Source organism: Salmo salar, chromosome 22 (genome assembly GCF_965601325.2).
Source record: "Salmo salar chromosome 22, fSalSal1, whole genome shotgun sequence".
Lineage (NCBI taxonomy): Eukaryota > Metazoa > Chordata > Actinopteri > Salmoniformes > Salmonidae > Salmo > Salmo salar.
This window is the reverse complement of record NC_138312.1, coordinates 11,807,264-11,822,138: the sequence shown is the minus strand read 5'-3', so window position 1 is coordinate 11,822,138 and position 14,875 is coordinate 11,807,264. Positions and strand designations below refer to the sequence as shown.

General features: G+C 43.5%; 1 protein-coding gene across 3 annotated transcripts; it reads right to left on the bottom strand.

Moving 5' to 3' along the window:
* Positions 1-847: 847 nt before the first annotated feature.
* On the bottom strand, positions 848-12,955 carry LOC106582743 (PAK4-inhibitor INKA2). Of its 3 annotated transcripts, XM_014166128.3 has the most exons (3): positions 5,065-5,134; positions 4,561-4,642; positions 848-3,897 (listed from the first exon to the last, which is right to left on the bottom strand). In XM_014166128.3, exon 3 carries the CDS (start codon positions 3,889-3,891, stop codon positions 2,755-2,757), a length of 1,137 nt encoding a protein of 378 aa, XP_014021603.1. In that variant the 5' UTR covers positions 3,892-3,897; positions 4,561-4,642; positions 5,065-5,134; the 3' UTR covers positions 848-2,754. The 3 variants fall into 3 exon arrangements, with proteins under 3 accessions (XP_014021603.1, XP_014021601.1, XP_014021602.1); XM_014166126.3 differs by lacking the exons at positions 4,561-4,642; positions 5,065-5,134 and adding an exon at positions 12,368-12,955; XM_014166127.3 differs by lacking the exon at positions 4,561-4,642 and having other exon boundaries at positions 5,065-5,141.
* Between the last annotated feature and the right edge of the window lie 1,920 nt (positions 12,956-14,875).

The window sequence follows — 14,875 nt, the reverse complement described above, 5'->3', positions numbered from 1 at the left end:
ATATTGTATTGCATCTCACGGTCTACTACAGTCTTCTTCATCTGGAATGCTCACTGACATGTTCTAAGAACGTCACGTAATGTTGCAACATGTTCCTGTTAGCAGCTGTTGTGAATGTGTGTCTTATACTTTGATACAGTTCTGAGAATGTGTAAGGGTTCCATTTATACATCAATGTCATGTGCATTGGCATCACCTCTGCTTTCTGTAAGGTGTATTGGACAATGACCCGTGCACTGCCCCTCACGGTGCCCTTCAGAAAGTAAGGCATTGGGTATACTATATATAATGCTTGTGGATAAGTTGCTGTGTTTGAACCCAGTGGTCCCTGGCACTGAGTGTCATATAGTGGTTCTGGAGAAGAGAGACAGAGAGTCAGAGGATCAAAGTGTGCCTGCCTGCCTGTATGTTTATTTATTTAAAACGCTGATGGAGTTGCGATACAGATTTAGACGTACTTTTCCCTGAGTTGATGCACAGGAGATGATTCGCTTCACACTAACCAAATTGTCAGTCATGCTACAGCACTTAGGCCCATAGAGAATGCAGGGAATAGAGTAGAGTAGGTCAAATCCCAGAACTATTCTCAGTAAAGGGAAAGCTTGATCATAGTCTCACAGGGTATGCTGTATGTGGTAAATCTGCTGTTACCATTATATATATTTTTTTAAATCCTCCAAAAAACTAAGAACTATTTCAAATCTAAACATAGCGAGACAGACTAATTGGTTTGAAGTATGTTGGGGGGTGTTAAAATCACCCAATAAAAATGGCTCACCGATCAAAGAGTACATTTATGTTCGGAACATACAAATTACATTTCCAGTCAAGGAACCAGAGTGGCACGTCTTTTCAGAAAACAGTTTAATTTACAAAGAGTCAGTGACAGTTTTACACTCAGTAACACTTTGAGGTTCGCAGAACCACAGTTTTAACAACAGTGCTAAAATGACAAGTACAGTTGTAAATATGAAGAAGACAGGCAGAGAGGCTCTTATAGCATAATAGGCTTTGTAGAGGCGGTCCGTCCACGTGTGACTAACTGAATATAATCTGACCTGAATATTGAAAAACCCACCATATGTGTATAGCGATATTTAACAAATCTATTTCAAATTCATGTCTGTTGAATGCATGGATGGGGTGATGTTTCACATCAAATCAACTTCTCAAGCCACTCTTATTACTGAGGGCTGAGGATTGTATTTGCATACCATATGTCTTCTAAAATAAGATAAATAGTTTTTGTCATTTCAGTGATTTCACTGAGGAAATTATGTGGAGCTCAGCTCTGGGAAATGATGGTAAAGGTTGCACCATACTGCTCTGTGAAATATCTCCGCAACACCTCAATTTCTTTCATAAAGAGAGCTAGGACTAACCACATATCTACTGGGTTCAATCTTCCTCCCTTAAGTCCCTTTCAATGAACTGAACACAATGGCTAATAGACTTTGTTGACATCATTAACATGTTCATTAACATGTTCTCCTGTGGTTCTAGACGCAACCAAAGAAATATGGCGGACTTCATTAGGTATAGTACTGTATGTACATGTGGAAGGATTCACTGTAAACATTCTCCTCCTCAGTCCTCTGCTATCTACTTTAAAATCTCTGGGCCCTGCTTAGCATTAGATACATATTATATACATCTGTAACGTCCGCATCGCAGTTTCGGGTTGATTTGAAAAACGCTTGACATCCTACGCTGAAAGACTGCACCTCGTCTGTGCTGCTGGCTTGTCCTTATGTAACTGTAGGCAACCAGATGGCACACAGCTCTCTCTCTCTCTCTCTCTCTCTCTCTCTCTCTCTCTCTCTCTGCCATGTGTAATACACTACCCAGGAGGATTGGCTGTAGAGTGAAGATGTGCCATCATGTCTACAAGGCAGAGTTAACCCTATCCAGGAGTGGCTTTGTGTGTGTAGGTGGATGGTGAACGGTGAAGGTGTAACGGCGGTGGTTCGGAAACCAAGGATATGTGATGAGTAACCTTGCCTGAGACCTGAAGACTTGTGTTAGCGCCCCAAGCTAACGCCTAGGCTTTACCTCAGCGGGCTAGAACAGTCTTGTGGTGCCCAGGAGATCCAGGTTCAAACCCAGTCGGTCACACAGGCCACATCCTGATCCCTGAGTGAGGTTGATGTGACAATATTAGACTGTGTGTGTTCATCCAGCTGTCTGACTCTGGGCAGCGAGGCAAAGAAGCGCCTGTGGTCATGCTCAGCGGCAGTTCAGTGACAACTGTTTCACAACGTCACAGATAAAACATTTACTAGAGCCCATGCAGTACGTGTAACAGCTGTGTTCTATTGCTAGATAGAAGTACGAGATGAGACATGAGGGTGGGGATACACTTGGGTGGGACCTACAGCAGAATTCAAACATAATGAAACAGGGTTGAGGTGTGCACCATGATGATGAAATTCAGAGCATTTCTGAGCATCATGTCTATATTGAAGTACCGCCTGTCGTATAAGTCCAGGGCACTTATGGACTCATTCGAATCCTAACAATTTTGGTGAACTCATCTATAAGAGGAAGTCCTGCTTACTCTCTCAGTCACAGCCAGTGAGGTCTTAGGATTGTCAGACAAAACAGTTGCCCTGATTATCTCTCTGTTGGGAAATAGTGTGGATATTCATTCCTCAGTCAGTCCATTCTCTGAGAGGAGACAGACAGACACACAAACCTCCCAGAGCTCCCAGCCAAATCCCCAACACCTGCCACCACCCTGGAGCGGCGTCAGCATCAGACCCACACAGCCGTGTTGTAGTCAAACAAGGGCTGCATTTTCTCCACTCTGGCCTCCTGTCTCCACTCTTGTCTCCTGTCTATGTAAATCCCTGAGATCTGGCTCTGGCTGTGTCTCTCCTCAGCCAGCTGGGGACATGGCCGGCCCTTACCCTGCTGCTGCTGTCCACCTGCCCAGAACGGTAGGTAGAAGCTTCCCTTGGTCTGCTGCTTGGCCACTTTCTTGGGCCTCTTGAAGAGTTTGGCCTCCTGGTTCTCGGGGACCATCCAGCCTGGCCTCTCCTTCAGGAGCTTGTCCCTGTCGGGCCTCACGCTGCGCAGGAACTTCTTGAAGATGTTGGTGGTCAGGGAGAACTTCCTGCAGATCTCCTGGGAGCGGCTGAGACGGAGAGGGTGGGCTGGGGAGTCGGGCCTGTCGGCTCCGTCCGCCCCGACACAAACACCCCCAATCATCTCCTCCTTCTCCAGCTCAGGCAAGTCCAGCCAGTTGCCCACCAGGTCGGCGAAAACGTTGTCCCCTAGGACCAGGGGCTGCCGGTTGCGGCTGCGGCTCATGAGCGAGGAGGTCCAGTCACTGGAGTCGTCCATGCTGTCCTGGGAGTAGTCGCTGTCCAGCGAGGGGCCTTCCCTGGACAAGCTGTAGAGGATGCCAGGCAGATCCACCACCTGGGCTGAGTGAGCCGGCTGCTGATGCTGCTCTGGAAACACTTGGCTAAGACGTGGGCCACAGTACTCCACCTGTGGGGCAGTGTATCCAGACACTCTGCGGGGGAGAGGGAGAGGCTGGCTCTCACTCTCAGTCTCCACTGTCTCCAAGCTGGAGGAGGAAGGAGAGGTGCTCAGGCTGCTCCGGTGCCCCACCCGGCTCTGCTGCTGCTGCTCCTCCTGACCAGTTGTCCAGTCCAAGGGGGGCCTGAGGGTCTCATCGTGGCCAGGGCCGAGGGTAGGCTTGAGGCTGGGGATAGGGCAAGGGCCACATGTGTCTGCTGTTGGTGGTGGGGCCGCCCTTTGGATGGGCCTCCCTGAGATGTCTAGTTGCTCCAGCACTGTCTGCACTTGTAGAAGCTTGAGTTCCTGAAGAGCCCCCATCATGGAGTTCATTTGAGCATGGAGGCCATCTCCTGCCTCCTTCATAGAGACCTGTAGAGAAAGAGAGGGGAGGGGGAGACAAAAACAACAGGGAAATGGCCAGTTAGCTTCACCCGCAAACCTCATCCATTCAAGCACTTGATCTATAACCCTCGGTCAAACATTGACCACTGTTTATATTGCCCCTCTACGGTTGAACTTAGATCACAGCACCTCTTAGGACAAATGAATGAACTCAAAGACAAACCAAAATGTACACATGGCACTAACATATTTAGCCCTCACAAATAATGATTTGTTTTCCATATCTCCATTAGTGTTGCTACAGTTTATCTCTCGCTGCACCGTAGCCCTTCTGTGTTTTGAGGCCACTCGTGTTTTTTTGTTCGGTCACGTGACCCGTTTTGAATGACAGGGCCCCCATATGGCCTGCGTATGTGAGAGGACCCTGTCGCTCAGCAGCTGTAGGGAGGAGCATCTCTGGCTTCATCTCTCCCACGCTCTCTCTTTCTCTCTCTCTCTCTTTTTCTCTCTTTTTCTCTCTCTCAAACTCCTCTCTCTCTCTCTCTCTCTCTCTCTCTCTCTCTCTGTTCCAGAATCCTGTGGGACTGACCTTATGTCATGTGACCAAGCTATAACCGTTTCCCCTGCAGCCAAGCAGTCCCTGAGGCAATAGCGTGTCTTTTAAAAATGAAGCCATGCACCCTGACTTACTTTGAACTTGGCTGTTGATATGACAGATATGTCTTCGGAATTAAGAACGCACAGATGCGAATGCTCCTCCTTAAACGCAAAACTGTGTGATGTTACAGAAATAGGGGAAAAAAGCATTTCAATCCAAGCTGATATCGTTTTGAGAATGCCATGTTGCATTTGAACATTTGAATAATGGATTGGAATAACAGATCATATTTCAGTAGTCTGACCAACTATGTTTTCACTGTTTTCACTGTCTCTCTGAATAGAGACACCTTTCACTCAAGGACAGCTAATACCAACTGGGTAATACAATTGGTCCACCATACCAACAATGTAACATTATTTGTGTGCACTTTATAAGATTGCTCTAACTCACAGTAGAATGCAAACATCAGAACAAGTTGGATAAAATGCTGTTCAATTAAATGAAATATAGAAAACATCAACTTTATACCTCACTCTATACGTCCAAGATATTAAATCTATCCATCAGTCTAAGATCCTAATAAATCATCTTACCTTGTTATAACTTTTACACAAGTCTGTTCCTCTCTCTTGGCTGCTCTGTCAGTCCGTCTCTACTCTCCACTCTCACCTTTCAAACAGCCCTTCCTGCCAACCCCTATATGTAGCCCCTGCCAATCAGGGCCAGTCTCTGTCCTGGCAGCCAATCAGTTGTGTCTGTCTAGACGTTAATCCCTAACTGTGGGGGTGGGTTCACTCAAGCACACATTAATTGACAAAGACTGGGTGAGAGTCAGCAGCAGTGGAAGTGGTGTTTGGGGTAACAGCAGTGTGAGTTGGGGGGGTGTGAGGGGTGTTGGGGGGGGGTGAGTGTTATGGCGGCCTTGCCATATGTTTAGATGTCTAGAGGGATTCAATTATTGAAGAACAGGAGGGGGGGTGGGTATCATAGGTAGCAAGGTCAATGATATTGTACTTGGGGACTGTGGTGCACATAAGTGCCAAGTGGGAAAGCATTGGATCAGTAACTACAGTAACTAACACAATAGCAAACGACAGACAGGAAAGTATCACCAGAAGTGATTGAGATGTGAGAGGTGAACATAATAATCTGCAGTATGTCCTGATGTATGACGTAACAACATGTTTACAATATCTTAATAACATGTTGTAATACTTAATACGAACAGCGACCTCGTAAATCATATTTTTTTTTAAAACCTGCAGGCCTACATCAAAAGAATAAATCAATATAATTTGCCTGAAAAAAAATCGTTCAACATTTTGCAGACATTCTTGTTTAGAACTGATAAGACAACATGGTCAATCTTTCAACAGTTGCAAGAGCCACTGTACTGACCAACCCTAAACTAGCCTTTCCTCCCTCCATATTCAAACAAAGATAATTATGCATGAAGAAGCACTTGAAAAGGTCTCACAGAAGATATCATAATCCATACGCAGCTCAGCTGACATTTCCACCCAAAAATGAAACACAACAACAGTAGGCCTACTCTTGAAGCACATGGGTAGATAGCGGAATAACTTAGGGGGTGAATAACACTGTCAAAGGTCATATAATAAGCCTATCGATGCATATGCTGGAGACAAAGGAGTCTTGGTTCCTGAGTAGCCATTATAGAAGGGGAAGGTAATTGGAACAATGAGGTTGTCTCTGTGTTTTCTGCGGTTCTAGGCGCTAAAACATATGGCTGACTTCATTAGGTATAACGAGCTGGAGTCTTTAGAAGCTGGTGAACAGGCTTTATATAATTACTGTTTACCTCAAACCACATCAAGGTTCAACCAGCATTGCCACATGGTGCACACAGTTGGGTTTTCCCGATTATCTCCATAAAACAACATGTGGAATTTTCAATAACATTACGTCAGAATAATTCGAAAGATTACACCACAAGGTGCTGAAGTTGCCCTTCTACAGCTGTTCTGCAACCTCTTGTTTGGAGATGCTACTATTCCTATTCACATGGAATCTATCTGGCTGACTTGTTCATGCATGCTTACTCCTCACATGCAACCCTTCTTCCATCCCAAATACACGCATCCGCTCCAATTATCCAAAAGCACACGCTGTTTACTCCATTTGGCTCTCTTAAATGATTCATAATGTCCTCTAAGGCTTCAGCCCCATTGTTGACTTCACTGTGCCAACTAAGGCACTTAATTGACCTCACATGACCCCAAAACTTTGTGGCCCAAATAGGTCAGACGTTTCCAGATCATAGACTAGCTGGAATCAGCTTTCTGCTGGATCAAATCAAGTCACATTTTTTTGACTGACCGTCTCCCCAGGGCAGTGTACTGTACCACCCCAGATGTTTACTGTATTGTGTTGCAGAGATGGCTTGAGTCAGTGGTTCATAGAAATGTGCTGATAACCACCCCCTTCTCATTACCTGGATCCTCCAGATCTTAAACTCAGCAAATGGAGAGGGAAATGGTTCCTTTTTGGGGGGAAACTGCAGGGCATCGAACACTGTCTCTCTGGTACCATTAGCTTACTAAAGCCATATCTCAAACACTGAAGCTAAATCAGCAGCTTTCTGTAATGTTAGTACGTTAGCATTGCTTCAGCAGTTTGATCTGTCAGTGTCTACCTGTGGACTGTAGACAGTTGGTTAGTGATTGAAAACGTATTAAGAAGTAAAAAGTGCAGGTTAAGGACAATCCAGCCATCCTCAGGCAACAAATGCAGTGATGCAAACGGAATGTAATTGGCAATTAAGTTCTGAATGCTTCAAATGTGGGGAGTAATTACAGGCAGTCCGGAATTAATGTTGGATGATTACCCATTAAAAGTTATGTCTCTTAAAAAGGCTATGAGGTGCCACGTCATATCAAGTGTGCAAAGGAGCGTTCACCAACTATTACACAGTTAACATTCACGCTAGTCATTGAATATGCATGAATGTGAATTAAATCCCACCCAGCATCAATAAATGAACACTATCCATGCACTCAGTTGAGATTAGGGTCGCGGCTCTTGAGTGTTCTCTCCTCGTTCAGTTAAGGGGGAAACAAAATGTGAGCAAGCGTGACACATTTGTTACGGTTAAATCTGTCTCCCTACATGTACACAGAACCCTTATTGACACGGTTTAACTGGATTCATTGAAGAAATAAACAGCACACAAACACAAACACATTTCTTTAAGTGGCAGTTCAGTCTAATAAGGGAGTGTCAACTAAACACATGTACTCCATGTCATGAATTTAAAAGAGAGCCGTTCAGTGTTGATGGGTAGGAGAAATGAGAGGTCAAGGAAGGGTTATCAAACCCTAGGCTATTAGAGATGGCATTTATCACACACACACACACACACACACACACACACACACACACACACACACACACACACACACACACACACACACACACACACACACACCACACACACACACACACAGAGAATCCCCACAACCCCTCACACACCTCTTATTGAGTATGAATGGTAGGCTGTGTTGGTCAAGGGCAGTACTGGGATCTGTATCCAGGGCATACAGACCATGCCTCTGTACTGCCCATATAGCAGAGCCCTGTGGTGGGGTGAGCCAGGGCTCTACGCTGCCCATAGACCAGAAGTGTGGTGAGCCAGGCCAAGCCTCCTGGGGCCTTTAACACTGGGAGGTGGTCTAATGGGCAGTTTCCTGGCCTCGCAGATCTTGTTTCTGCCTTAAATGATAAAGCTGGAAGGGAGCAGTGGGTTGCTTAAGCCTTAGAGGACATTAGCGACATCTTTGGAAGATCATTTTTGAAGTCAGTTGGTGGTCAAATCTAGAGACATAATGATCAACAGCAGATTAGAGACTGGAACAGAAGTCTGTAGATGTGCTGTGCAAGTGCTCACCAAAATCCCTAACAATAAAAATAGGAAACTTTACTAGATCATTGTACTGCAAACGCTCAAGATAATTGTAATGACTTACCTACTACCATGACATTCATTATGTAGGTCTTGAGCAACTTGTTTATATTTTCGGGTTGAATCATTTATTTTCACTGTGAATCACTTTCATCCAATCTCAATGGCCGCATCATGCAAACCAATGTGACCCCGGACAATTTTAGCCAAGGGGAAGGAAGGGCCGGCTGGAGAATAGAACCACAAGAGATGCTCCAAACAAATCAACAGAGACCACTGCTCTGTACCACTACCACCCCTACGCCCTGAAGGTAACAAAGAACAAGGAGAGTCTCCGTGAGCACAGTAGCTTGGTTCACCACCTCAGGACGTAACGGCATTGGCATAGTTTTTCTCTCAGAAGTTCCATGACCTTACAGCTCACGCACACCCTCCCTAGAAGAGCATTCCAAACTGACAGATGGTTATGTTTGAAATGTCTTGAGGCGAATAAAAGATAAAGAACAACCATAAAAGTGAAATTAGTGTTAGTATCGATGTCAAAAGCTTTGATATCCTTTTACACGCTGAAGTTACAGCGCCATGCAGATGTTCAGGAGGTACTCGGGGGGGGTGAACATTAGTTGCCTTGAAAAGGACTGAGTCTTTGTATGGCACATGATGTGTCATCATCATTGTGCTTAGCAATGTTGCATTGTTATACACCCAAGAATTTGTTTTGCCATACAGGACTTTCATATGAAATCAAATCAAACTTCATTTGTCACATGCGCCCCAATAGAACCTTACTGTGAAATGCTTACAAGCCCTTAACCAACAATGCAGTTAAAAAAAAGTTACTAAAATATTTACTAAATAAACGAAAGTAAAAAATAATACAAAGTAACACAATAAAATAACAATAACGAGACTATATACAGGGGGTGCCGGTACCGAGTCAATGTGCGGGGGTACGGTCAGATGCCGAGCAGTTGCCATACCAAGCAGTGATGCAACCGGTCAGGATGCTCTCAGTGGTTCAGCTGAGAGGGAAAAGGGAAAAGGTGTTGTCATGCTGAGAGGGAAAAGGTGTTGTCATGCCCTCTTCACGACTGTCTTGGTGAGTTTGGACCATGGTAGTTCGTTGGTGATGTGAACTTGAAACTCTCGACCTGCTCCACTACAGCCCCGTCGATGTTAATGTTTTCGATGTTTTCCTGTAGTCCACGATCAGCTCTTTTGTCTTGCTCACATTTTTGTCTCTGACCTCCTCCCTAAAGGCTGTCTCATCGTTGTCGGTAATCAGGCCTACCACTGTTGTGTCGTCAGCAAACTTAATGATGGTGTTGGAGTCGTGTTTGGCCACTCAGTCGTGGGAGAACAGGGAGAACAGGAGGGGACTAAGTACACACCCCTGAGGAGCCCCAGTGTTGAGGATCAGCATGGCAGACGTGTTGTTGCCTACCCTTACCACCTGGTGGCAGCCCATCAGGAAGTCCAGGATCCAGTTGCAGAGGGAGGTGTTTAGTCCCAGGGTCCTTAGCTTAGTGATGAGCTTTGTGGGCACTATGGTGTTGAACGCTGATGATAAAACAGTCCATAGCATGATATATATAACATCCACAATAAGATGATTAGACTTAGATAATTAGGCTAAGCTACAGTCCTTATTCTATTCCATTAGTTTCTATTCTATTATTTTCTATTCTATTCTATTGCTCTTATTCACACCCCCTTGCTTGTTCTCTGCACTGGTATAATGGTAAATGGGGGTTCAGGGGAACCAGCATAGGCAGACACAGACAGACATGTGGGAACTTTGGCATCGGCAACACCTTAGGGGAACAAGACACTCCAACAGATTGTGCTCTGCATGGTACAGGAGTGGACAGACTCAGGGAGAGTTAAAAAAAAAAAAACTTGCATCTGCTCTCTGTTTCTGCTTCATCACAGGGATGACAGACTCCCTCTTCTTTTGGGTTTGCAAACTGTGATATGGCAACCATCACTTCACACAACATGCCATACCATGGCTCCCTCCTGTTGTGATCAGAGTGTCAGGCCAGTTGACAGACGTGGAGCTAATTCAGTGCAGACAACCCAGAAGCCACAGAAGTGTCATGTTACAGACCGTGCATGCCTTGCCCTGGGCATGTGGGTTAAAGAACATTCTACCCGTTTGAAGAGCGTTCCAATAGGAGTTGTGCCAGTTAATGCTGCTTTCAAAATGCTGTGTATGCATCTGCCAAAAGATCTGGAACATGAGCAGTGAGAACCCAGAATGTGGATCGTACACTTCAAACTGAGAATACCGTTTTTTCCCCTGGGTATCTTTAATCACAGAGTCCCTAACAACGGCCCTATGAAAACAGAATAGATTTACAGCAATAGCCTATCTATTTCAGAAGACTGTCTTCAAAATCCATCACAGTGTCAAGGGAGTGTATAGCCTACACATGCCTCTGTGTTTGAAAGTTAGGAATATTAATAAAGCAATATTAAAGCTGCAATGTGTAACATTTTAGGCGACCCCTCCAAATTCACACAGCAATGTGATTTATAGATTCTGTCATTCTCATTGAAAGCAAGTATAAGAAGTGGTAGATCTGTTCTATGTGCGCTATTTCTATGCTTCCCTTTAGTTAAGTTTCATTTTTATGTCTTTTACTTTCGGTTTTGTACACCAGCTTCAAACAGCTGAAAATACAATATTTCTGATTATTGAAAATATATTTCACAGCGGTTAAGATGGTACAATGATTCTCTACACTTGCTTTGTCACATAAACTGAAATTAGGCAAACTGTTAGAATCTTTGCAACCAGGTAATGGCTGAGCAATTTCTGCATATTGCACCATTAATATAGGCAGCAGTTGAATATATGAAGTTTCATTCCAAAACACTATATATCCATTTTCAGAAATGTTGATAAATGAGCTTTTATTGTTTAAAGACATTATGAAAGCGATTGGTGTGCTTTTTCGATATCTAATCATGACATGGGGTTGTTCAACATGTATTTGTTTAAAATCTATCACTTGATGGTTTCATTTGAGAGACAAAAAATGATGTTTTCTTGCTAAATGCTGTATATCCGCATCACTCTCAGAGAAATCAGTAGCACTGCTTGGTTTTACACAGTCAAATGGAACAAATAACTAAAGAACTGTGCAAATGCTACATTTGTGACATCAATGTTTAAAAAATGTTTTGCAAAATAATGAAATACAGTAATATGAGATCTGTATGTAAAACATTTACCTTTGACATTTTAGTCATTTAGCAGATGCTGTTATCCAGACCGACTTACAGTAAGGGCATTCATCTTAAGATAGCGTGAGACAAGCACATATCACAGTCAAATATATAGGATACAAACATTCTATTAAGGCTCAATTATGGATATATAGCATTTTGCACACAAAAACAAACATTTCATACACATCTAAAATCTATGAATTCAAAATCTGAGAACAGTCATTTTTACACACACATGAAAGTACCCATACGCAATCATGTCTGACACAAATACAAAGAATTGTTGGCCATAGCGTTTTGGAAATACTCTTCATAGAACATTGAGCATCTCATGGAAAGAAAAGAGAGCAGGAAACTCTTTGACCATTCATTAGACTGTACAATTTCTTCCCGTCCATCCCAGGCGCATGAACAACGGTCTGCAAAAATCATAGGATCGGATGTTCGAACTGAGCATTTGATTTGCTTGAGTTAACTTATTTATAAACGGAGTCAATGGAATTATGCCGTATTATGCAACCTCGGCTGTATAACAATTAAATATGAATAACTAAATATTATCATTTATATTTTTGTAGCTGTTTACTTATTTTGTGACCCAGTTACATTTGCATTTAAAATGTCCAAAACACGCTACATCTGAATGCATATACTAAAATTGGATATCAGAACAATAGTTGAAGTAGAAACAGAAAACAAACATTGTATAATCAGAAAACTCAAATAAGATGACATACCAGTTCCTGCTTCAGACGTCTCAAGCAAGTATCCATATTTTTGCGCTCTGACATGTAAAGCTGGTGTTCCATTTTTGTAAACGTAAGTAGGCTTTTTCAAATAGAATACTTGCTCATATTTCAAGCATGCCTATCACAAACGTCACATAATCTAAACTATTCAATTGTCAGCGTCATGATGATGGACCAAGCAAAAACGCCAATCTTGTTCTGGAATTCGCGCGCTCGTCTTGTTGTGGATGTGGATTCGAAAAGCACTCCAATACTCCAAATATGATCGATTGTTTAGTCCTAAAGATTATTTAGGTTTGCACGATCGCATGTCGATATCTCTGACTTGTCATCCCCCTGTTTTGCTTACAGCGTGTAACCTATTCTTCTCATTCATGGGGAGCGCTTACGTTGACCTCTCAATTTCCTCCAATGAGATTGCGATGTTTATTTTTCTTTGGCACTGTGTTGACGTTATAGCTGTAATGAAAGAAAAAGGAAATATATTTGCAATGGACGTTATTAGTTATGGCCATGTGGTATTAAAATAACTCAATTGAAATATAAAGTAGTTAGGCGTTGACAGTGTTTTAGACTAGAGAAAATACACATTTGAACGAACTAGCAATTGCGCTGGTGTGTAGACACCTGCTCGTTTGAAATGATTGAAATGGAATGGATTTGACATTGTAATTGTAATGGAATTGTACCAGTGGAGGCTGCTGAGGGGAGGACGGCTCTTAATAATGGCTGGAATGGAGTCAATGAAGTGGTATCATCCACATGGAAAATACTTATTTGATGCCATTCCATTGACTCCATTCCAGCCATTATTATGAGCCGTCCTCCCATCAGCAGCCTCCACTGAATTGTACATATTCTCCAAGGATAGGATGTAACACTGGACCAAAAATGTGTACAACTCAAAGCCTACACTTTTGATACACAGGTGATGATTGGTTGAAAGGCGAGTTGGGTTATGCATTGAATTGGTGTTCCTCAGAAAAATAAACAAACAATGCATAATTCACATGACCAGAGCTGGTGTCCTGCCACTCAAGTCATACACACAACATTTTCTATTAATTGTATGCACTGCAAAAGGTAGGTAGGTAGGTAGTGGCAGGTAGCCTAGCGGTTAAGAGCATTGGGACAGTAACCAAAAAGTTGTTGGTTCGAATCCCCAGGCTGACTAGGTGTAAAATCTGTTGATGTACCCTTGAGCAAGGTGCTTAACCCTAATTGCTCCTGTAAGTTGCTCTGCTAAATGGCTAGAACTACAAAGTGTCTGCTAAAATGAGCAGCACATACTGTTGGTTATCTCAGGAGGGCAAAGTACTGTCACCCTCACAGTCAGCAAGGAAGCACCTGAGTGACAGTCCTTTGTTGTGTGACCTGGATACAATACTCATCGGAGGAATGAAGGGGTTGATCCTGTAAATATCCCTCTCTTGCTCAATTGAGACACTTGGACCAGACTTCAGAAATGGTGTTGGAGCTCCAGAGCTCCTTGTGTATGACCTGATTCCATCTAAATTAGTACTATTATCATCTTGTATCTGCCACACGTTGGGCTTTCCCAGATGGATGAGAGAGGAGGAAGTAGCTCTGACTTCAATTCCAAAAGCAAGGAAATGGGGCTGGATGTATGAATAAATCATCTGAAACGTCGGTGTACTTTAGGGGGAAGAAGAGAGGCTGCCTTCAACACGCTGTCTCTTTTTATTAGACAGCTTGATTTCCCACTGTTGTTATTACAGTATTATGCAAATATGTTTGCATTCATTCATGTGCAAAGAGAAGCTCTGTTACCCTTGTTGGGTTCATGTCTTTATGCAGAGTTTCTTGCCCAGCAGCGTAGTGTAATGAGATGTATGTTAAATATGACGACCGGACTTTCTTTTAATGAAGAATGTGAACCCATGGCCTGACCCTGACCTGCAGCTGCCCTCCTGCATGTCCTCACTTCCCCCCCAGCTGTCCGCAGGACTATGCCGCCTGTGGAAACTTATCCAGTGCCAGACCACACAGCACACACTACTGCAGACACATTCAGCAGCAACAACTGTTCTCCATACATTATCCCACTGCAAAGCCAAAGATGCTTTTAGATAGTGTTAATTGACTTTAGTAATAGGAAGTTCATCTTGTCTTCAGTTTCTCGTCAACCACCTGCTTCAAACCCAGTTCCATGTACTCTTCTTTCTGGTATTAAAGGGGTCACTGCATCAGCCACTCCCCATTTGACGAGTTGAGGGTCACACTTAGTCAACAGAGTGCCCAGATATCAGTATGTTGCTTAGTTAGCATTCATTTATGACGCATTGCAGTAGTAGCCTCGGAGTCTTTTTTCAATTGATGTGCTCTGTGCTGAACTGTTGTGTGAGCTAGAACCAGGAGCGATTGTCATCAGTTTATGTTGGAGTGCATGCTCACCCAGTTTACGCTAAATTGGCCCAATGCGCCATCATTGTCTTGCAGTTTCTCCTCATCATCATTGACTGTTCCTGGCATTAA